The 25,874-nt window shown below is 34.6% G+C and overlaps 1 protein-coding gene across 2 annotated transcripts in view; it reads right to left on the reverse strand.

The window, feature by feature from the left end:
• Positions 1-25,874, reverse strand: part of SEMA3E (semaphorin 3E) — a 283,628-nt gene that overhangs the window by 126,061 nt on the left and 131,693 nt on the right. For both annotated transcript variants that reach the window (XM_003822740.5, XM_034964340.3), the window contains exon 2: positions 24-184. In XM_003822740.5, coding sequence (XP_003822788.1) covers positions 24-184 — 161 coding nt within the window. The remainder of the gene's footprint in view (positions 1-23; positions 185-25,874) is intronic.

Below are 25,874 nucleotides of genomic sequence, written 5' to 3' on the forward strand. Positions count from 1 at the left end.
AATGCAGTTTGATATTTCTATACCTCTTTATAGCCATCACTGATTCTCTCCAAGCTGAGGGAATATACAAGGTCCCTGCCTCCCACGAAGAGCCGCTCTTGATATTCATCCAGCAGCATTGCATGGAGATCAAGAAATCCAAAAGGACTATGAAATATTGATGTTCTGTTCAGATTCAAGAGCTCTGAAATGCAAAGTGATACATACACTAAGCACACGAGAAAATGTAAATACCTTTATCACCCTTTTCTCATAGCTCTGTTTTCATCCCTATTGGAACTGAGTCATTAACATTCATTTTATCATACATATACTGGCAAAGAATTTTAATGTGCACAAGTTAAAATATTTCATAAATTTATGAATCTAAAAACTTCAACAATTTAATATGTAAGAAAAATATTCTATGTTTTTAAACACAGAAAAATAGTCATCCTTCACAATCTTTAACATAAAGTGCTAGGTGAAAGTCATTTTACAGCTCCTCGAATGTATAATGGTTCCAAATCTACATTAAACCCAGCAGAGTGTGTTTATTAAATTCCAGATAAATGCCACTCAGAAAAATAATGTTTCTACTTGAAATTGGTTTTGATAGTCACATCCAAAATCAAATTTTCACAGTCTGCAAACTCTCAGTGTCATCAATACAATGAGGCATTAATGTGGTAACAGTTACAGTAGGGATCACTGATAAAACTGGTGGGAATATATTTTCAATCATTGCAATTTTTGCTAATACTCTTGCATTCGTGCCTATGCCAGAAATTTTGAGCTATGTTTTACCTATATACATGTAAGAAGTCAGAATCTGGCAAACCTCTCATGTGTGTGCATTTGTTTGTTGAACGTATTTAATTGCATATGGCAGTTCAGTACTTAAGGTTGGTAAAACGACATATGAGAGCCTTTGGTGATGAGAGAGAATAAAAACCCCAGGCCTAGACTCTGGATGCTAAAGAATTCCTGAAGAGGCCCTTTGGCAAATGTTGACAAGTTAGAAGATAACTTTTTTTACAAAGATCAGTGCCTAATGCATCTAACAGAGAATGTGAATTCTTAGTGACTAGGACTCTAAAATCTAAACAAATGATAATATAAAGTAGGACAAATCTACAGCACTGTGCCCACTCTTACACTTTCTGTTTCTGAGAAAGAAGAGATGAAGTATATGCCTCTGTATTAATAATATATTCCTTATCTATGTCTCTACCCTCAAACTGTTGATGCCCAAAACTTTGTGGAGTTAACTTTAAATCTTTAGTTTAAAATGAACAATACTGCTAAAAGTATCTTTTCCTCTGTATTAATAATATATTCCTTATCTATATCTCTACCCTCAAACTGTTGATGCCCAAAACTTTGCGGAGTTAAATTTAAATCTTTTAAAATGAACAATACTGCTAAAATCAATGTATCCCTTATAAAGGTAAAACTTTCTCTTATTGAGTTAGCTTTGAGATATTGAGTCTTTTGACTATTCACCTAAATAAGTAATCTGAGAATAAGTTTTGAGGGTGGGGAAAAAAGGAATAATAGGTATAACGCATAAGAGGTTTGCCAGATTCTGACATTTTAAAATTAAATATGTATAGGTAAAACATATAGCTTGAAACTTCTGACATAGGCATGAATGAAGAGTATTAGCAAAAATTTCAATGGTAGAAAATCTATTCCCTAATATTCCTTCTTTTCCCACCCTCAAAACTTACCTGGGGAGGAAAAGAAAATAGTATGAAAAATTAGAGGTTCTTGAATCCTGGAAGACAATTTTTTTCCATTTAATAAAAAGTAGAATCATACTGCTTTCCTTTGCATACAGCAAGAGAAGCACAGGTTGGGATCCACTAGCATAACAAAAATATAGCTCAAAACTGTCTGCTATCATTATAATTTGTCTTTATACATAAGTGTTTATGTTTATATCAGGGCTGCCAAGTGGATTTTTAGAAAAGTTTTCTCAGTTATTTCAATAGATTGCAACATTTCTCAATTTTAATGCACAGTGAAATAATCTGAATGGGTACAACTGATGAAAGGATGGTTACGCACTAGCTTGAATAGGTTCCTAGACTACAGAGCTACCCAAAACACTCAGGTGTAGAGCTTAGGGGACTAAGTTGGGAAACAAGAGAAAGTCATGAAATGATTCAATTATGAGGGATTTTAGTAAGAGGCAGCCCATCCAGGAAAGGAGGTACTCCATGAGTGAATCCATCTAGGGATGACCTTGCCTGCTACCCAGTGAGGTGATTAATACCTCATTATCCCTGCATGCACATGGCAAGATAGACACCAACCTTTACTTGCTTTTATGACTTACCAATTTGCCTACTTGCTAAGTATATTACAGTTCTAATAGTCTAAAGGTAGTAGTTCTTATTTCTTTGTAAATAATAGTACAGACTAATTATTGAATCATCAATCTTATTTTATTCTGGTGTATCACCTTCTCTTGTAACCTATTCTTCCTCTCTATGGCCAAATCTATCCTATGAAATCACGAAGATGTGCACGTTTCTGTGGGTATATACTTTGGAGAAAGCAGAGGGAAAGAACCAAAGTGTGCATACAACAAATGCAAATTTTGTTAATCTTCGTTTTTAATGATCTTTACGTTTATTTATATATATATGTACACACACACACACATATATATACTTTTACAAAACAGCAAACAACCACTGTGTGACAGTTTAAATTACCAATGTATTTTATTTTACTGGAGAAACCTGGGTGCTCAAAAATTTAACGACTATCTTATGGTCATACACTATTACAATAAAAATCACTCAATTTACCTCTAAAAACATGAGAATTAAAGTATAACAGGTGTGTATATTATAACCAAAGGTCTTTGTAGACTGAGAATCTGGAAGGCCAGGTTTTAGTCTTGGCTTTGACAATAATTGCATAGGTAAACTTGAACAACCTCTTAACTTCTTTAGACTGGATTCTTCACCTGGTAATCACCCTTTCACCTTTAAAATTCTTAATTATTTGACTAAATTGCATTTTTAAAATGAAGCTGATAAAACAGTGCAAAAAAAGAAGCAAATCGACACTTACATGTTTTATGGAGTCCTTTAAAGTACAGTGCTGAGCTTTTATTTTTGTTTTTCGTACTGTTGGAAGCTTATCAAAGGGAGGGAGTGGTGAATAGCAAGTCTAACTATCACATGTCCCATGTTTAAGCTTGCCTAAAGTGAAGTAGCTAGAAAATTCATTTACAACTTTTGCTCTGACTCTAAATGATTATAGTGTCAGTGAAAAAAAATGTAATAAGGAATTTTGGAGATTACTTTTCCTGATTGATTCATATTGCCTCAGAGAAAATTGTTGCCAAAATATGTCTGGATAAATAAAACTGAATATCATTACATACCATAGGTAATAAATTGAGAAATGTCATTTTATTTATGAAGATACTTCTTAGAAAAATTTCTAAGGTCATTTTTTAAATTTATAAAACCTAATGAACAGACTATAGTTTTCTTTAAACATTTCATAATATAAAAAAAGAAAAATGCATTGAATGCTTTGGCTACTCTCTACCCTGACCAATACCATTCAACAAAACAGTGACAACAATTGAATTCCTAAGACATTAAGACTTGTCAGTAGGTAGACATTATTTTAAAATCATAGCACTAACTAGAGTTTATGAATGCCATGGTTTATATTTTTCATGTCTACTTTCACTGGCATAAATCCTATCTTGATCCTTAATTTTCTCTAAGGCCTGGACTGCTTTTCCTAACTGGTTACAATTTTGTAACATCCTTGACTTTATTCAAGAAAGGTTAGAAGTACCCATTATAGGTGAATATTTGTGCTTTAGACATATATCTGCAATAATGGACATGGAGCCATTCTAAAATAGAAACTATTTTTGAAAAGATGTGAATGTTTATTATATATTTACTCTTATTTATTCAATATTAACTCAATTTTTCTATTTTATTTGATTAATTTGCCTCTTTCCAAAAAGGATCTGAGATGACTTATACAAATATATCCAATCAAATAAACAAATATATTTCTAGGGAGTAAGGGTAAGAGAAAAACAGTTAAGATGAGTGGGTTGTAATAAATTTAACTGGAAGTCATCTGCTAATATCTGATACATTATTAAAATGAATCCAAAATTTGACCTCAGGCTTCCCAAAATCCAAAATGGAGGAAGTCATTGTAATATAAGAAAAAAAAACAAAAAACTGTATCAATTGCTTAGGAGCATTATCTAGTATTAAGAACTAAGAGAAATTTCTTCTAAGGATTTAATAGGTATATCGAAAAATACTATGGTGGACATTCAACATCACTAAGAATTAAGGTGTAAAGTTCTACACCTGTGCTTAGAATTACATCCCTTAATAAAAGACAACTAAACTAACATCAAAATTCACTCCACCAAAAGTCACTTTATGGCCTTAGGTAGCCATGTTATTTGGAATATTAATGACTGCAATGAACAGAGATTAAATTAAGGTAATGTAAAGGTGAGGACAGAAATCCTGGCCTCATGGTAATCGGAAAACGAACAGAAGCCAAGGTAATTTATCTCTTAGAAGATGCTGCATCTTTGCTTCTTGCTTCTCTTAATGCCACAGCTTCACTGTACTGATTCTAAAGGGCTTATTATTTAGTTTGTTCATGGCCAAATATGTCTGTTAGCTCCCAATTATATATAAATTTCCAGCTCCCACATCACCACAGTGTGACAATAGCTCCTGCATTTCGCAATTCAAATTCTCAAGGGAAATAATGAAATTGTGTCAGCTAGTGTTCATAATTCATAGATTGCTGGCTTCATCTAGATTGAATGTGTTGTGAACAATTATCCATCTGTGGTTAAAATGTGGAAGCCACATGGTAAAAAGGGTGGTTTCTATAATTAATGTGTATGGGGTCAGAGCAGTCAACATGAAGCATGTTTCAATTCCATAGCAAACTTAGCCAGTCTGTCTTTATTCATGAACAAATTTATAATACCATGAATTTGTTACAATCTGTATTTCTGCTAGACTAAATAAGTTGGCCTGCTGTCGATAGCTTTTCATGATTATATAATCATGTTTAGATGTTCATGATGTTTAGATGTTCATTCATATATAGATGTTTATGATTATATAATTGCAAGTTGGAGAGTATCTGCCAAATATGAAAATTTGAGTCTTCATTAATTGATCTTAAGTCATTTTTCCTGATAATAACTGGATTGTGAAAGTGACTCACATGACTGGAGAATAAATTTCATATCTGCATAGAGAAGAATACTTCTATTTCCAATCTATTTTATGAGATTTTCATCTATCTCATCCGTAAGAAATTCATAGAAATTGCAGTATGCTTTATTTGTAAAAAGAGCATTATAAACATAAAACAATTAATGAGATCAAAGCAGTAAACTTTGATAAATCATGGAATTCTGAAGTTTAAGAAAGAAGCAGAAACATAATTATTAGGGGAAATCTGGGGAAAAAACATATAGCACATATGGAAACAAATTGTTTTTAATATGTTCTTTTAATATGTTGAAAAAACTACTTTAAAGAAAGAAGTAAAAATATCAACACTGTTCTGTAAATAGGACATCAAAGAGGACGCAAAAAGTGAATTTGCATAAAAAGAATTCAAGTTCATTAAATATTCACAGGAATGAGGATGAAAATATCATTTTAAGAGGTATTTTTAAAAATTACAATAACTAGTGAAAATGAGAATTCAGGCTCTTCTAGAGACCTATGTAAAATTTCTATATAACACAAATTTTCTCCAGTGAACATGTGTTACTTTATCAAAAATGAAATTATATAAGTAAAAGGGGAAGACGTACGAGATGTCTCCTTTTTCATGCAACCAAATTTCCTCCTATATCCAGGTACTGATCCTCCCCACCCTAACTCTCAAGGTGATAATAACAGTTAATAAATATTTATTGAGCAGTTACATGGCACGTACTAAGGGCTAGACATTTTTATGTCATGTAATCATTGTGACGTCTCCTCAGAAATACTATTATCCCCATTTTCTGCATGCAAAAAAGAGAATTTATTAGAGATTCAGTGCAGAGCTAAGGTTATTTGGTCAGTGTTGGTGACAAAATTTGAACGACAGAAGTTGACTGGAGAGCTTTGTTACAATGCATATGAGATTTCTAAATATTATTTAAAAATTACCCTAGTAATTAAAAGTCTAGTCTATTAAGGGATTATAATGTGTCAGAAATGAATGCAATTTTGCAGAGCCTGATATAAATAATAAGATAGAAGGTTTTCAAAATATTTAATAGGTTGTATTGAGATAATTCAAAATAATTTAATGGCAACAAGATAAATAGAAAAATTCAGGTTAATATCAATTCAATTTTAATCACCTTTATTGTGTATTTTATAAACTATCCGAAATAATTACAAATTTTTTTGTTGCTTTGACTTATTGATTCATGACATTTTTAGTTTTACATATCTCATTTTTGAGAAAACTGAAATATTTCTACCTAATTTGCCATGGAGTTTCAAAATGTATTGAATATTTTTTGCATATACTGAAGGCAATATAAAGGCAAGCAAGGCTTTCTTCCCTCCTTAAGAATTTTTCCTTTCTTAGTTTTAGAGTCACTCCTTTAAGTCATACTAATTATCTGAACTCCAAATCATGGTCCCTGGACTTGGCATATTTACCAAGTAATGGCTGACTCCTTTAAATCCCTTCATGCTGCTTCAAGCTGCCTGGATGAAAGAAACAGAAAATATACAGGAAGATGGGGACAGAAGAAACTCTAATCTCAGGTAATCTCAAGAAAACACAGTGAAATAATGGACAGTGCTGACTCCGTTAAATGAAGCAAGCTCATCTGGAGTTCTTCCTACTCTAAAAATAACATGAATTGCTTGGGGAGGGAATGGACAAAGAAATAAGATGAAACTGAAATGCACCAACTCAGAGTTCATCCGGAAATTTTCTAAAGAGGGAACTAATTATTATTGCTAAGCTGCATGCTAATTATCAGCTGTCAATGAAGATATACTCTGAGGATTTAGTCATTTCCTCTCGTGGCCTTTCCTTTTAACCTGCAAGAGACACAGTTTTAAAACTCACTGACATCACTATATCACAAAGACAGTTCTCTACACTTTGTCAAAATATATTTAAATGCTATAGTTCCTTGTGTACAATGAAGGACAGGAGAACACACATTTTTCAGCTCTCAAACGAAAATAGATTTCAGGGGAGAGGTGTTTCTTTCTTGAATGCACATTTCTTGTTCCACCGTCACCTGCCAAGTAAAGACTTCCTAAGACTCAAGACTTTAACTAAACTTGTCATGGTTTTCTGAGTTAATTACCTTATTCAATATTGTCCTAAGGTTAATTCAACAAAAAAATTGAATTTCAGGCAGTAAGCATTGTTAATGAAAATGAAATATGGAAATAGCCATTAGAAATTTTCTTTAACTTTGTAATGGTTCAAAAGGAAGAGGTTTCTCACAACATGCTTTGATGATTTCGACAGATTTGACTGATGATCACTAGTGGCTTATGATGTTGAAACAGATTCGTAAAGAAATAAGCAATTAACTTTTTAAAAAGTATAAACACAGACTAGCTCATTGATTTGCTAATTGCTCTTTTTAGCAATGGACAATCGGCTTGTCTTTCATGCATTCTTTGAACTTTTAGGTTCTATTATTTTCACAAGTCAAAGGTGTACAATAGGCATTGTTGTACTAAAAGTTGCTCAGTCATAAACCACTTTCCAAAGAAAGCAGGAGTTCAGATATACATAGGAATAGCCTAGACATTAATTCTCCAGTTAAAACAAAATAATTTATAATTTTCAGATTCCTTGTGTTCTTTTCATATGTAAATTATTATTTAATGTTATATGGAAAAGTAAATATGTAAGTGAAGATGTATTTAATGATTAAGATGAAGACATTCATGATAAACTACTTCTACTTAATAAATAGTAAATATATTTTCTCTTATGGTTTTCTTAACATTTTCTTTTCTTTAGCTTATTTGATTGTAACAATACAGTATATAATACATATAAAAATATGTGTTACTCAACTGTTTATGTTATCAGTAAGGTTTCTGGTCAACAGTAGGCTATTAGTAATGTTTTCGGGGATTCAAAGGTTATATACACTCCAGCTTTAGACTGCACTGGGGTTTAGCGTCCCTAACTCCCAAGTTGTTCAAGCATCAGCTGTATGTTGAACATCCACTGTGTTAGGAATTATATCTGGAGTTTCAGAGGAATACTAAAGGTCAATATAATTCTATAAATATAACACAAATCAGATTTTAGTATCCATTTTATTTCTGAAATTTAGAGATAATTTTTTTCAAACTTGTGTACTTAATAAAATCAGGCACATTCACTTTTTTTTTTTTTTTGAAACAGAGTCACTCTGTTGCCCCCGCTGGAATGCAGTGGTGCGATCTTGGCTCACTGCAGCCTCCACCTCCTGGGTTCAAGCGATTCTCTTGCCTCAGCCCCCTGAGTAGCTGGGATTACAGGCATGTGCCACTATGCCCTGCAAATTTTCATATTTTTTAGTAGAGACGGGGTCTCACCATGTTGGCCAGGCTGGTCTCAAACTCCTGACCTCAAATTATCTGCCCACCTTGGCCTCCCAAAGTCGTGGGATTACAGGTGTGAGCCACTGTGCCCAGCCCTTTATAAGAGAATACATTTTACGGTTCAAAAGCCAAAGGAATATAAAGGTTTAGAGTGATAGAGATAAACTTCCTTCCATCTGGACTTTCCTTCTATTTAGTTCTTACTTCTTTGCCCTCAATGGATTAATCCTGTCTAAAATCTTGGGCATTCCTTCAAGTTTCTTATGCATATGCAACAAATTAGATGTATAAATCTTTATTAATTCTCAACTTTTTTACAGTCAAAAGGAATCATAATATAAACCTTTTTATCTTTTCTTCACTTAAAATATCTTAGAAGTATTTCTGTATCAAAACTTAGAGAGGTTATAGTTGCAAATAACATTTTGTTGTATGGATCACCTGTGGTGGGCATTTGAAATCTTTTAAATTTTTACTACTAATACAGCACTGCAATGTATATATATGAATATATGTCCATTCACAGATGTGCAAATATATTGGTAAGATAAATTTTAAAGTGGAATTACCGGGTCAAAAGCATTTGTAATTTTAACAAATACTGCCAACTTTGCTTCCATAGGGATTATATCACTTTAAAATTCCCTGACTATATGCAAGAGTGCCTGTATCCCCATAACCCCATAAACCATATGTAATTAAAGTTTAGGGTGTTTTGCTAATTTGATGGAGAAAATATAGTTTGAATTTCTCTTATTATAAGGTGAGGTTACACATCTTTCATATATCTTAGGGTACTTTTGTGATTGTTCCTACTACATTCATTGTCTATTTTTCTGTTGGATTAAAGTTGCTTGCCCATATTTGAATTTAAGGAATTTTTAAACTGTTAAGTTTTATGTTATGAAGGTCATGGCTGAGAGATGAAGGAAACTGGGCCTTTAAATGTAGAAATTTGTGTATCACTTATGTTGGAAAGATATTTTAAAGGTGTTTTATTTTAAAAAATAGAGTTAATTCCCTTTTTATCTCATGCAGCCTCCTCTTTCATAAACTTAATTCTTGATTATCTGGAGTAATTAACCAATTTAACAATTAACAGCTTATATTAAATGCTTATAATTTTAAATACACATATGCACATATACGCGCATGCACACACACACAATGTTACTCATCAGAAGTGGGCAAGGGGCATTCTCAGTCTTCCAGAGGCTGAATTTGGACATCAACAAAGTCCTATGCATTCCTATTCAACTGGCGAATTATGTGGGGATAAGAAATGTGTGGCTTTACCCAAAATAGGGCACTTATTTGTGAGAATTCCAGAATTTTGACTAATGAATATTTTATAATAAGATGTTATAGATATTCAGCCAAAGCAGAAGTTAAGGAAGCCAAGAATATATATGAACTACTGTGGTTATTTTTCTGCAACATTAGCCACTTAAAACTTACTTAAAAGAGGCCGGGCGTGGCGGCTCGCACCTGCAATCCCAATACTTTGGGAGGCCAAGGCGGGTGGATCACAAGGTCAGGAGTTCGAGACCAGTCTGGCCAATATGGTGAAACCCCATCTCTACTAAAAATACAAAAATTAGCCAGGGATCATGGCAGGCACCTGTAGTCCCAGCTACTAGGGAGGCTGAGGCAGGAGAATTGCTTGAACCCGAGAGGTGGAGGTTGCAGTGAGCTGAGATCAGGCCACTACACTGCAGCCTGGGCGGCAGAGCGAGACTCCGTCTCAAAAAAACAAAACAACAAAACAACAAAAAAACTTACTTAAAGGAGGGGAGAGAATGAAAACAGATTTCTAGGAATCCTACCAAATGCTTTCAGTAGTACAATAGCCCATATTTTATAGGTATAATCATCATCTATACATCTATCTAACTTTCTTCCTTTTTTTTTTTTTTTTTTTTGAGATAAAGTTTAGCTCTTGTTGCCCAGACTGGAGTGCAATGGCATGATCTCGGCTCACTGCAACCTCCGCTTCCCAGGTTCAAGCGATTCTCCTGCCTCAGCCTCCCAAGTAGCTGGGATTATAGGCATACACCACCATACCCGGCTGATGTTTGTATTTGGTAGAGATGGGGTTTCACCATGTTGGTCAGGCTGGTCTCAAACTACTAACCTCAAGTGATCCATCTGCCTCGCCCTCCCAAAGTCCTGGGAGTACAGGCATGAGCCACCATGCCCGGCCTCTTCCTTTCAAAATACTTTCATGTATTCTATGAAATTGTCTGTGGTAACAAAGCTTTGATTTTATTTAGGTACTTATTTTTTAATGTTAAGCATGTTTAGATAGGATTCATTTTACAGCAATATTTTAAAAGTCAGCTTTTCTGGATTATGCCATTTTACAGAGAATTAGCTCTTATACAATATTTAAAACTTAATAAGATACTATTATTTTATACATTTACATCATATTCTTTCTTAGGATTAGGTCTGAAATAAATGGATGATATCTGGTTACTTCATCATTAATTCACATTAAAATACATATTTAACAATTTTTATTTCATTCGTTCAATCTGCACCGCCATAAAACAAAATGCATTTTGCTAGATGCCTTCTGATTTATGAACAAAGTTAGCTAATGTGTACATAAGTGTAATGTTATAATTACATATTATTTAAATCATAAATACATTTCGGTTTTATCTCAACTCAAAAATATCCTGTTATAGAACTAATGTATTCTCTACGATCTGTATTTTTAACTGAAGTCATGCTAAGAAGTTGAATAGGTCTATCATCTACTTTTTTTGGTTCTTTTTGAGATGGAGTCTTTCTCTGTCACCCATGCTGGAGTGCAGTGGCACGATCTTGGTTTACTGCAACCTCCACCTCCCGGGTTCAAGCAATTTTTGTGCCTCAGCCTCCCAAGTAGCTGTGATTACAGGTGTATGCCACCACACCCAGCTAATTTTTGTATTTTTAGCAGAAACAGGGTATTATTGCCAGGCTGGTCTATTATCTACTTCTTCGTCTGATCATTTTAATGACAGGTCTAATGTAACTTGTTAATACATATATAATTTTTTATGTTTTTGTTGAAATTGTATACTTTTCTCTAGCAAAAACTTTATTGATCTTTGGCCTATAACATGTTTTCTCTAGTAAATAATCCATCTTATAACAACAAAGAAGGAAATTAACTAAAACTGGAATCACATTTTTTCTTCATATACTGAATTGAATATTTCATAATTTAAGTTTTTCAAATATGACTCCCAAATTTTTGTCTTCTATCTTGACCCCCAAATCCATACTTGATCAGCCAAGTCCTAACAGCTATCTTCTCTTAGAGTCTAAAAGTCTTCTGAAATTTAGCAAATTAACAATATGGTCTTGATTACCAGAGACAAACCAACTCCTTTCCCAGGCTTCCACTCAGTAAATGGTTCTTCGGCTCTTGGCAAAAACCTAGAATTTGTCCTGATTCTTCTTTCTTGAGTGCCACACTATCTATCCTTAGCATCTCCTCTACCACCTCTCATCTGGACCACTGAAAGGTCTTCCTATTATTCTGTCTTCTATGCTCCGTGCCTCCCTCAACCACCACCAATCAGTTCACCTCACAGTAGCCAGAGTGATCATTTCTTTCCTTAAAAATATAAATTGGGTTGTGATATTCCTACCGTTGTTTCCCAACTCCTTTAGATTAAAATCTGGCTCAAAGTCTGTCATTATCTCTTGGTTGCCTACCTCAGCCCTGGTGTTGCTCCACTTTCTCCTTTTCTCACAGAGCCCTAGGGCTTGGGCTTTAGAGTTTGGCCTGGACTCTCCTTCTGTCTGCCACCCACCTCCTTCTGACCTCCATGCTGTTGGCTCCTCCTCTCATCTGGATCTTCACTCTGTCTTCCCAGTCTTAAGAAATAAGCCCTCCCAGTCTTAAGAAATAAATAAGCCTTCCCAGTGTTAAGAAATCTAAAGATTCCAACCAGGCATTCTAAGTTGCACCATTATCTTTTTATATCCTGTATTGCATGAATGCTACTAGGTTTTGTGTTTTTTTAAATTTGTTTGGTTGGTTTTTCTTTACTTATATATATTTTCTCTCTTCTGACAAGGAACATGTTCCATAAGAAATTGTAAGCCTTTCCATCTTGGTCACTGTGATATCCCCAGGACCTAGACCAGTTCCTATGGTTTATTTCGTAAGCACTAGATAACAATATGTTAAACGAATGAACTTTTCTGTGTCTCACTGTCCTCATTGTGAAATAGGGATAATAATAACTAACTGGTAGGACTGCCGTAAGAATCAAATGATTCATAGTACCTAATGGACAGCAAATATATATGAGTTTCTTTCCCTCTTTTTTTTTTTTTTTTTTTTGATGTCAATAAGTTATGGGTCAAGGGCAGTGAATGCAAATTTCCCTTGTTGAAATAGGGCTTTCTTAATTACGTTCTGTCAAGTGGGCATAGTTACTCTCAGGGCTCATAATATAGGCTCAAAATGAAATAGGAAATTTCACAAGTACATGATTACTGTGATCAGTGTAAACAGCTACTGTGTATTTTTAGGGAAAAACCTCAATTTTCTACCAATAGTAATTTGAGTCAATTTTATATTTCTTCTTTTTATCCATTCCCATCTCAGATTGCAAGAGAAAATTTGTCTTTATTTCCTAGGAAGTTTTTTTCTTTATTTATTAATTTATAAGCTCAGCCTGAAATAAACTATACAAAGCATCTCTAGTTTACCCTTGAAATTTGAATTCTAAGTGCCAGACTGGCAGGCAAAAATTATTTAAATATTTTATTCTTACTATTACTATTAAAGTTTAAATTTTTATGAGTTTTCTAGTATAGTCATTTGTCATTTAATGATGGGAATACATTCTGAGTAATAATTTGAATACTTTATCAATATCACATTTTTCTCATAATTACTAAAATGATAGAATAATAACTGAATTTCAAATCCAGGCAGAATGAAGTGCAACTTTATAATCTTTTATATCCTGTTAATTTCATAGAAATTGAACCTACTCATCTACATTATAATAACAAAGAAAATAACACTGTTGGTAGATGCTATGTGGATATAGAGATGAGGCTGTGTGTTATTTACCATTACTTCATAGGTTTGGAACTGTCAGACAATCACCAAAATCTTATTTGCTGTTAAATTACGTGCCTCAATTACTGTAGTGGCTACCATGTGAGCTGGATGCTTCTTACTAGGTAATAGGCCCCCTGGGTAGGTGGGTTCTCTTTAGATGTGGCTAAGAGAAACATGAAGACAGAAGACAAACCAATGCTGTGTGTACAGTTCACTGATGACTTTCTTTCACAAAAAGTTGCCTTAGTGACTAAGCTGCTAACCAAATTCTTCTTCTGTTTTCCTTTTCTGGCAATTATCAGTTAGTATTGATTTACTATCCAGAAATCCCTGTTGTTTATAACCTGTCGTGAGGCAAATAGTACCTAAGAAGACCACCCATGTTTTCTCTGGAAGCTATGAAGGGAGGGCAACTCACATTCACAGAAAGGCTCTTATGTGTTAGGTGCTGTGTGAAATATCCAATATACATAATTTCACTTACCCTTCACTCCACCAGTAGGTGCATATGGCTTCTATTTTACAAATTAGAAAAACAGAAGCTCACCGAGAAAGTTAAAAAACTTCCTATTGTCACTTATCATTTGAATATTGACATTTCTGGATCTTATTCATTTTGCTTATTACAAGTTACAATAACAAAAGAAGTTGTATAAATTATATAGTGGTTTCTTCATGGATTAAGATTAGTCATAAGTTTTCAGTAATAGGCATTACAGATATTTCCCATATTTTATGCACATATCAAATAATATTTACTCTTAATAAAAGGTCATAGATAACCTTTGGGGGTATACATTTTTAAAATCGTATTTCAGCCTTTTTTCATAAAACCTGATTTTCAGCCTCAATCGTCCAAAATTCTATCTCATTGCAGCTTATGTTACAAATCCATTCAAAACAAACAAATGAATAAAAATTAACACAGAGGCTCAGACAATATAAAGATCAGAAGCAAATAAAATTAATTTAAAAATCTAAGTCTATTAACCTCAAATAAATAAAAGGAGATCATATCCCTAAAAATAAAAGGTAATTAAAAGAAATCAAGATACCTGTTTTGTTCCCAAAATTACCACTGAATATACCATTTATAGGAAAACTATTTTTTAAATTTAAACTTCCCCGTTTGTGGAAGTATAGGAGTGGATGGGATGAGCACCAAGGTTTCTCTCACTTCATAAAGTATTGTCATCTCTAGTTGGGAAAAGAATAAACTGAAATTGTCCAGAGGATGCTTTCTAGAAATTTTTTATTTGTTAATTTTTGGAAACCATAAGAATTACAGAATTAGTTCTATCATTATGGAAAGATAAGAATTTATGCTGAAGATACAATTATATATATTTGTGGCCGGGCACAGTGGCTCATGCCTGTAATCCCAGCACTTTGGGATGCCAAGGGGGGCAGATCACAAGGTCAGGAAATCAAGACCATCCTGGCTAACATGGTGAAACCTCGTCTCTATTAAAAATACAAAAAATTAGCCGGGTGTGGTGCCACATGCCTGCAGTCCCAGCTACTCGGGAGGCTGAGGCAGGAGAATGGCGTGAACCTGGGAAGCGGAGCTTGCAATGAGCTGAGATGGCACCACTGCACTCCAGCCTGGGCAACAGTGCTAGACTCCGTCTCCAAAAAAAAAAAAAAAAAAAAATTATATATTTGCTCAGTTCTTGTGAAGCTGTCAGAAAAAAAGTATATTGCTTTGGGTACAAAAAAAGTAACCAATTTATTCTTATTGATCCGTTTTCCTGTAATTTTTGATAGGCTTCAAACATAAGTGGCAAGCACTGTTCACAATAGCTAATTTTGGAAGCAACCTAAGTTTCCATCAACAGATGCATGGATAAAGAAAACGTATAGTGCATATACACAATACAGTATTATTCAGACTTAAAAAAATAATAAGATCCAGTCATTTGCAACAATATGGATGGAACTAGAGATCATTACGTTAAATGAAATAAGCCAGGCACAGGAAGTCAAATATCACATCTCACTTATTTGTGGGATCTAAAAATCAAAATAATTGATCTGAGGGACATAGCAGAAGGATAGTTCCCAGAGGCTGGAAAAGGGAATCGGGGGCTTATGGTGTGGATGTGAGGATGGTTAATGGATAAAAAAAAATAGAATAAATAAGACCTAGTATTTGATAGCACAGCATGGTTAAAAAAACATAAGGGGCAAGAAATATATTTGATAATTGTATACCTGTATCACACACTTTTTAAGAAAATGAGAAAATATAACTTAGGTCATGCTAAAATTAGAAGAACTGAAAGATTTACAAAACCCATATAAATCATAATGTAATCTCCTATGCCAAAACATTATTACTCAGAAAACAAGTAAGTTGGCAAATGTGAACACCTTTCCACACACACTGAGAACAAGAGAATGGATGATAATTTTTTTAAAGTATGGAAAACTTGGAAGACACTTTTATAAGATAAGTTAAAATGTCTGTTATAGAACTCACTGGATAAACTTCAAGGTATAAAATTAGTTCTAGACGAGCAATTTATTAGTAGAGCAAGTTTCAAGAATGAAACTGAAGTTGTGTCACAAAATTGAAGATCAGGTTCTTACATTCTGTATTTTATTTTAGACTGCCAATCATCTCCTTTGAGAATCAACTAAATTTCTGAGAATATCATTCCTGCCAGCTGGAGGCAAGAGCAAAATTCATTACCATGTAGCTGCCCTATCCCTAGACCCCAACTTTATCAGAACAGATGCTAGTGCCCAGGTAACTGGCCATCCATCATCTAGTCAAATATGATCTTTAAAATAGTTGGATCCTCTGGCAAGGTCACTACCCCTATCTGGAAGGAAAAATTCCATGTAAAATTGAGAACAGGAGGTCAATTTTCTTTTTCTGCCATGATTAAGAAGAGGGAGCCTCCACCACTGGAAGGGAGCAAATGCATTAACCTCCCTGACTGGCAGGTACCCATTAAAGTGATGATATAATTCTTCACAGTGCTTGCGGTGAATGACTGCTGGGATTTATCACTTCAAAACAGAACTGTGTGTGTGTGTGTGTGTGTGTGTGTGTGTGTGTGTGTGTGTGTGTTTGTGTGAAAGGGAGAGACAGACAGACAGAGATGGAGACAGAGAGACACAAAGAGACAGAGACAAATGAAGAACCTGAATGTTGGGAGAGCAGCAAGCAGGGGCAAGCAGGTGGTGGAAAAACTTTTACTTCAACAATAATTCTTTCACTTTGCAATAGGGAAAAGAAACATGACAATTAAAACTGATGCAGGCCAGGTCGCGGTGGCTCACACGTGTAATCCCAGCATTTTAGAAGGCCAAGGTGGGAGGATCATTTGAGCCCAGGAGTTCCAGACCAGCTTGGGCAACATAGTGAGACCTCATCTCATCTCTCCAAAAAAAATAAAAAATAAAAAAATGCCAGGCATGGTGGTGTGCACCTGTGGTCCTGGCTACTTGGGAGGCTGAGGTGGGAGGATAGTTTAAACCTGCAAAGTTGAGGCTGCAGTGAGCATGGCCACACCACTGCACTCCAGCCTGGGTGACAAAGCAAAACCCTGTCTCACAAAAAACAAACAAAAAACTGATGCAAATAATATCAAGAAATGAGCATATCAGTTATAGTTCATAGTACTAAAAATAATATAAATTAACAGATATGATATTGAGGCATTTAAAGCTATCAAGTCTCAGCCTGCTTTTGTAAAACTTGTCAATTACAGCCCTCAGAGAGCCTCCTTATTTTCCTTGTAAAGATTAAAACAATATTATTATACCTGAATTGTTAAATGCCTTCAAACTGCTAAAATCTTTTTAGTGTGAACATTCCTGAATATAAAAATATTAACTAAATGATTGATTGATAACATAATTTTCTTTTTCTTTTTTTTTTTTTTTGAAGATGGAGTTTTGCTTTTGTTGCCCAGGCTGGAGTGCAATGGTGTGATCTCAACTCACTGCAACCTCTGCCTCCTGGGTTCAAGTGATTCTCCTGCCTCAGACTCCCAAGTAGCTGGGATTACAGGCGTGCACCACCACACCCGGCTAATTTTGTGTTTTTAGTAGAGACAGAGTTTCTCCATGTTGGTCAGGCTGGTCTCGAACTCCCAACCTCAGGTGATCCGCCCACCTCGGCCTCCCAAAGTGCTCGGATTACAGGCGTGAGCCACTGTGCCTGGCTTATAATTTTATTTTTCAAAGGCAAAATTACTGGCAGAAGTTGTAACTCCTTCTATAAAATCAATTATATTCGCAATATTTATACTTCATATCTTTAATATTCAATGACATAGCATAGTACATCTGACATTTTAAATTATATTTTATTATAAATTATCTATGGGGAATTTAGGTTGTAGGATGACAAGTATTTAGCACATTTCTCTTAGTAAATAAAGATAAATTTTATGCACAGTGGCAAATTGCCATGGGTAAAATAATAATTAATTTCCAATGTAATTGACTACCCTACTATATGACCAAAAAGACTCCTTATGTCCACCAAAAAGACAAAAACATACTTTTTGATCTGATAATAGCAAATTCGTTAAGTACATTATAAACAGAAGCTTAATGTTTTCAGTAGGGTTTAATCTAATGGGCAAGTTTGCACACCTGGTGTAATTTGAAGGGGGAACATGTAAAGGGCCCCTTGAGCCCAAATATTTAATCCTCTCCTAGTTACTCGTGTCATTAAAGTTTTACAACTTTTATATTTTTGACTTTCAAGAGACTCTATTAAAATTTTGGGACCCCTGGGATGTATTATACTTAAACCTTTATTAACTAAAAACTTTGCTTTGTCTTAACACTTGAACTAGATCTAGCATAAATATAACACTAGATAAACCTAGGAGAGGGATGATTTTCAAGGGAGAAAATGAGGATAATATTAGGTGAGGGCTACATGTTTAGGGGTAGGGGGAAAACATGAAGGTTGATCCAAATGCAGTTTTCATAGTGTTGCCCTGAAGGGCCCTGGCACACAGATTTGCTATTTTGCTGCAATAAGGAGGCCAGAGCCAATTACACTGTTCACTTCTGTCTCAGTTTCCTGGAGGCAATGAGACACACTCTGTGACATATGAGGGTATGTCCCAAAAGTCTAGGTAATTTGGTCAAAAATTTACCTTACCCTTCCCCATGACAGAAAACAAAACAAAACAAAACAAAAAAACAAAAAACAAACAAAAAAACCAACTTATATCTATGGTAAATTCAGTGTTCAGTGTGGGGGATTTTCTTCATTTCCAATTTTGACTCTGCTTCCGTATCTTCTAGATTCTCTACCTGGGTTGCACATTGGAATCTCCTGGAAGCTCTTAAAATGTTGATGCCTGGGACCCTTGCCAAGAGAGTATGGCCTATTTGATCTGTCACTGGAATTTTAAAAAATTTCCCCGGGTAATTCTAATGTGACAAAGATTGAGAACTTCTGCTATAGAATGTTTCTGCTAATGCTCAGGTATTAGATAAGGTACATACATAGTATTTACTTAGTCCCTGGGTTCACAAGCTTGTAGATCAGTCACAAAGAATTGCCAAGATACCAAACTTGCCAGAATGTTCCAGCCATTACTTAATCCCAAGTCAATAATAGTAGGAAAATAAAACTGACCACTACTACTTGACATTGTAGACAAGATCAAGAAGGGGAGCGAGAAAAAAATCTTGCTTGACTATTACATCAACATATTAATAATGGATGTAAAAATGTTGATCCTCACATTCCTGAGTATTATTGTCTGTGTTTTGGAATGGCCATCAAACCATCTAATAAAAATACAAATTGATCATTGATGAGATTTAATCCTGTCGAACCCACTCCATTTTTAATTAAGCAAGTGTTTATTTTAGAGGAATTAGAAAATATTCATAGACCCTTTTTATAGATAATAAGGTATTGTCTTCAATTTGTACAGGAATAAAAATTCAGCTCTGATGAGAATATGCAATATCTACCAATTTCTTTTGGTCTATATCTTTTCACAAGAGGATTTTAACTGTATTGTGTATTGTAAGTTTCTCATTTTTCTAGAGGTTTCACACATTTATATGATTTTAACACATCATCTTTACAGTAAGAGGTGGAGTAATACAATATTGCATATCCCAGTAGATAGATTCTAATATAGTGTACTTGCGTGCTTCCAAACTTTTTCCTTCAAACATTGAACCATGAAGAAATGCCACAGATTTCCAAGGTTATCAATACTTTCCTCTTCTAGTAGAGAAAATGTATCTCACTCCTCTCCACAGAGAAAAAGGATTTTTTGATAGAATATTCCTTATCAATTGTTATGATTTTTACCTGGCAAAAGTTGAGATAGAAACTCACTCTATTTATTAAAACCACAAAATCTGGTAGTCGTGTAAAACTGCCCTAAAAGCTACAAAGCAAATGTGGTTTCTCCTAAATGTTTATATACATATTCCATGATGTGGCTAGTTGACATTTGGTGAAATGTCCCTTGTCTGGCCAATGAGATACCCCACGTGGTGAATCTAATTTGATGAATCTAATGCTCAAGAAAATAATTATATGTATAATATCACACTTTTTTTGTAATGGCTAATCTTGAATATCTCATTGGCAGAAAGTTATTTTTAAAAGATGGTGTTTTCATCACTCAGATTTATTATAATTAAAAGGGGACTAAACTTAAAAAAATAAGTCTGTGTTGAAATCTACAAGTTTGATTTTAGCAGCTGTCAACTTTCCAAATTTTTTGGTAAACTTCTTGTGGTTCCTGTAGTCTGTAGGGTTTTTAAGACCCTAAGGTAAGAAATCTAGCTATCTAAAAGACTTCAAGCCATATTTAACTCATGCAGTTATAAATGGTGGCAGGACAATTGTACTAAGTGCTTGCCAATGTTACAAATAAATGCCTTCTTTGGGTTAGTCTTAAATATGTTTTTTTTTTTTTAATGAGAAAACAGACATTTTAGGATGAAAAGATTCAAAGAAATGTCAAAGGATTCTAATGCTTCATTTTCTACTAAAACCAGAATTAAACAGCATTTATAGTTGCCCCAATGATTACAGTCCTCTATTCAGTAGATGAGCTTTTCAGAAGGTCTGAGGTGATCTACTTCTTAACTACCTGCAGCTAAACATTTCTAAGTGGGTAAGGGTCTAGAGCAATCAAATCTCCATTCAGAATTTGAGGTTGGAGTCATAGTGAAGGTTCCCCTCTATTCTCCAATAGCAACATTAAATGAAAGAAGAGTCCTAGTGCGGTGGCTCATGCCTGTAATCCCAGCACTTTGGAAGGGCGAGACAGGTGGATCACCTGAGTTCAGGGGTTCGAGACCAGCCTGGCCAACATGGTGAAACTCTGTCTCTACTAAAAATACAAAAAAGAAAAAAAATTGACCAGGCATGGTGGTGGGTGCCTGTAATCCCAGCTACTTGGGAGGCTGAGGCACGAGAATCGCTTGAACTCCGCGAGGCAGAGGTAGCAGTGAGCCAAGACCGTGCCATTACACTCCAGCCTGGCAACAAAAGTGAAACTGCGTCTCAAAATAAATAAGTAAAGTAATTAAAATAAATAAAAGAGACTGTTGCATGTTCCAATTGTTGCAACATATGAAAAGTATTTTCTAAGAAAGAAGGATACAATGTCAGTGTTATTTCGGTACAAGAGATTAAAAGTTACGATTCATTAGTTTTATTTTTTTTACCCCAAAGAAATAAAAAAATTATCATTTCATGAATGCTAAGAATGGTTTTAGGCCCCTAAAGACAAATTTGTCCAAAAATGGTTTTATTTCACTGAAAAGGTAATCCAGGTGGCTGATTTCCTCCACCCTCTGAATTGATCTTTGTCTAGAAAGTGTGCTTGCTTGTTAAAAAACAGTACCCCCTTGAAATTTTATGCATAGAAGAAGCAAGCACACTTCCTAGACAAAGAAAGAAAGTCTTTGGAGAGGAGCAGCTCTCAAGCTAGCAGCCCCACGTAAGCTGTATGTACACTGTTAAATTACTTACGGCTGAAACTTTTGATGAGTCTACCTAGAGGGACTCACAAAATAGAGAACTGTTGAAATACAGGCCGTGGATTAGCTACATTCATCTTACTGTGTGCATACATGCTGAGTAAGATAAGGCAAAGAGATGGGCATTACATTCAAAAAAGATATTACGTTTTGTTCTGATGCTCTGTAACTTCTAAAGGAAGAAACAGAAAAAAAAATCAGATAATTATATTTCAGAGATAGTTGTGTTTAACATTAACTTGCACTTAAAAAGAAAGCCTAAAATACGTCAAATTTCTTTACAACTATAAAGGCAATTATACTATATCAGGTAAATAAGATGTTTTAAATATCACAACATAGCTATTATATTTCTGTACTTTGAATATGATGATACAACGTATATACATTGTGCCTGTCTTAATTTTGATGTATTATTGCAATAAAAATAATACAATGTGTTAATACTATCAATGTAATTTTAAAACTTTATTTAATATTTAAAACCAAATACTCTGAATTCAAAGCTTTTCCACCATTAATGGAAAGCATTTTACTCAGGTTTTTACATAAAGGCTAAAGTAATGCCATACATTACTAAAGGCTAAACTAATGACATACATATTCTTTGAAACACAGATAGTAAAGAATTTATATTTTTGCAATATAAAAGAGCGAGTATCACATCAATTATAATATGAAAGTTTCTATTTATCACAATATTGATTTTAACGAATTGCCATTCATATTTGGTTGTTCCAGTTCTTTGTTTTTGGAGTCATTAAGAACCATGCTCACTCATTTCCAATTAGTTAGATGTGTCTTCCCAAGTAATAGGTGGCTACCAGCTTTCTAGTTTTCAGGCTCAATTAAGCAGTGGTAGTCAGTTTTGGCTCAAAATCAAGGCTGTGGCCTCTGCAACCATCACATCTACTTTAATCTCCTCCAGGGCTATTCCTTGACAAATTCCCTGGACAGCATAATTAACCTCTTCCCATAGCACTTCCAAATGCTCCACACAGAGTTCTCAGGGAATCAGCCAGCAGTGCCATAAATGTTTTAAGTTAGAAACAACAAAAAATATGCATTTCTAAAAGGAGAGTATTAATGAATACAATTAGCCCAATGTCGATTGCACAAACATATTTTAAAATCTTGTATATTAATTACATCCTTTATAAGTGAAGGGGACCTTGCCACAAAATTAAAAGTCTGGGAGACTATATTTAGGTTATCTTTTAGCTTTAAAGGCAACATTATCACTGGATCTTCTTGAAAAATACACACATACAAACATATGCACATGCACATTCACATACAAGAGAAATGATTTTGCTGGGTAATTTCCATATGTAATTTTAGACAATAATTATAAAACATGTCTAGAATTTACAAAATCAGGTTTTCAAATATTAATAAATTATACATGCTTCAAATAAATGCCATGCTATATTGATCAAGCTGGTAAAATCTCTTCAAGGCTTTTAATATAAATGTACCATTGTCAGAGGCATGTGATCCAGAGCAACTCCATCTTGAATAGGAGCTAGGTAAGATGAGGCTGAAACCTACTGGGCTGCATTCCCAGATGGTTAAGGCATTCTAAATCACAGGATGAGATTGGAGGTCAGCATAAATTACAGGTCATAAAGACCTTGCTGATAAAACAGATTGCAGTAAAGAAGCCACCTAAATCCTACCAAAACCAAGATGGCCACGAGAGTGACCTCTGGTGGTCCTCACTACTACACTCCCATCAGCACCATGACAGTTTACAAATGCCATGGCAATGTCAAGAAGTTACCCTATACGGTCTAAAAAGGGGGGGGGGAAGCATGAATAATCCACCCCTTGTTTAGCATATCATCATGAAATAACCATAAAAATGGGCAACCAGCAGCCCTGAGGGGTTGTGGTCTGTGGAGTAGCCATTCTTTTATTCCTTTACTTTCTTAATAAACTTGCCTTCACTTTGCACTGCAGACTCGCCCTAAATTTTTTCTTGCGTGAGATCCAAGAGCAAAAGGGTCCCGATACAGTCCTCTCTTGGGGTCTGGATGGAGACCCCTTTCCTGTAACATATTTATCTGTCCTGTAATGTCATGAGTTCAAATTCAGGATCATTTTAAAAAGCTTTCAATATTGCTGTAATTTTAAAAAAAGATCTTGTGGTGGTGTTGTTGTTTTTTTAAAAAAGATAAAAACTTTGTTGTTTAGTGTAACTGCATACCAAACATTAAATATATTGTATATATTTTATAAGCTAGTAGAATATCATAATTAATGCATAGCCCAGATTCTGTTCCCTTTTTAATTGGAAAGTATCCAAATTGCAGAAGGAGAAAAACATCCCTATTCTTATTCTAAAGGGGAAAAAAAGCAAATGAAGTTAGAGGTACATGGCCATTATTAACTAGACATTCTGTAACAAATTATAATTAAATGGAAATATATTGCTTTCACCTGCATCCATCAGGATTTTTTTTTTAAGAATCAGGAGAGCTAGGAATGGTAAAAATATGAATTCTACTTTGGATAATAATTTGATATCATATTTATATATTTTACCTACCTACAGGTGTGTACTTACATGTATATACACAGAAAATAAAAAATGAGGAAAACTATTTTTTCCATATACTATTTTCTCCTCCTCCTTGAAATAGCAACCTCTGTTGCCAGCAGAAATTTTACTAATTGAAATATTTATTTTCCTTGCCAGAGCAAATAAGACATTAAGCAACAGTATTGGTTAGAGTGAGGAGACAGGAAATTCAGCTCACACCCAGCTACCCTTGCCCAGCGCTCCTCCTCTTCTCCTTTTCCTTCTCACTGCTCCAGGCACTGCAGAGGCCTCTCAGGAAAGTTCTTGTGCTGCAGGTGCTTTACTTTGTGTAGCACTTTTTAAACTCAGTAAATGACTTTTCTTATGAAAAAAAAAAAAAAAATGTCCTAGGTTCTGAGTAAGTGTTGTTACAAATTACTTGAGTTAAGATGAGTTGTTCTCCTTTGTTTTAAAGACTATCCAAAATATTAGTGCAAATTATTAGGAAAATTAGCAGAAAATGATACTGATTTTCTTAACCTATTGCCTTCTCATCCATCCTTCCCATGCTGCTTAGAGGAGTGGAGAGTATGAGATATTCCTAACGTACACCATATTCCCATTACAGGGTACTTCCAGAAGTCCACAGATTGCCTATACCATAATTAATTCATTTGCTTAATCCTTAGAGTTCACTACAGAAATGATTATTATCTGGAATCTTCCAGATAGACTGCTCACCTCAGCAATGGGGAAGATCCCTAGACTGTAAAAAATTGTATGTAATATTTCTTTCTCCCAAATGTTGAGTCTCTACACAAAACAACTGGTTGTTGGAGGTGAGTGGTGGCTCATGCCTGTAATCTCAGCACTTTAGGAGGCCAAGGCAGATGGATCACCTGCGGTCAGGAGTTCGAGACCAGCCTGGCCAACATGGTGAAACCCCGTCTCCACTAAAAATAAAAAAACTAGCTCAGTGTGGTGGTGGGTGCCTGTAGTCCCAGCTACTTGGGAGGCTGAGGCAGGAGAATCACTTGAACATGGGAGGCGGAGGTTGCAGTGAGCCAAGATTGCCTCACTGCCCTTGAGCCTGGGCGACAGAGTAAGACTCCGTGTCAAAACAAATAACAACAACAACAATAATACACAAAAACCCAAAAAAAGAAAAACAACTGTTTGTCAGTGATTCTCTCAGATCATTAAATTGACATTTTTGTATAGCATCATAAACCAACCATATAAGTAATCCTTTTCTACTTAGTTTTATTCATTAATTTAATATGTATTTTTATATACTGGACTAATTTCTGGGCACACTAATACGTGCAATAGTCATGGACTCTGGCTTCACAGTTTCCCTCCTTTAAAGTGAAACATATATTTCTTTCTAAACAGGCATTTAGACAATCACATAAGTTTAAAATATAATTTGACAAAGGTACAAAGACAATGTAAAAATATTTTCCTCTACTTTTTCAAGTTACTGATTTTACTTAGAAGATAATTTATGGTAAGGGTAAAGTATTTAGGAAAAAACATATTTCCATTACAAAAACATAATGAAAGTATAAACTCTTCCAGAATGTAAATAATACTTAGCAAATCTTAACACAGGGAGGAGTTTCTATTATTTGATTTTGACATTGCTGAGGGATTCTATTTGGTTAAGTAACTGAAG

Source organism: Pan paniscus, chromosome 6, assembly GCF_029289425.2.
Source record: "Pan paniscus chromosome 6, NHGRI_mPanPan1-v2.0_pri, whole genome shotgun sequence".
Classification (NCBI taxonomy): domain Eukaryota; kingdom Metazoa; phylum Chordata; class Mammalia; order Primates; family Hominidae; genus Pan; species Pan paniscus.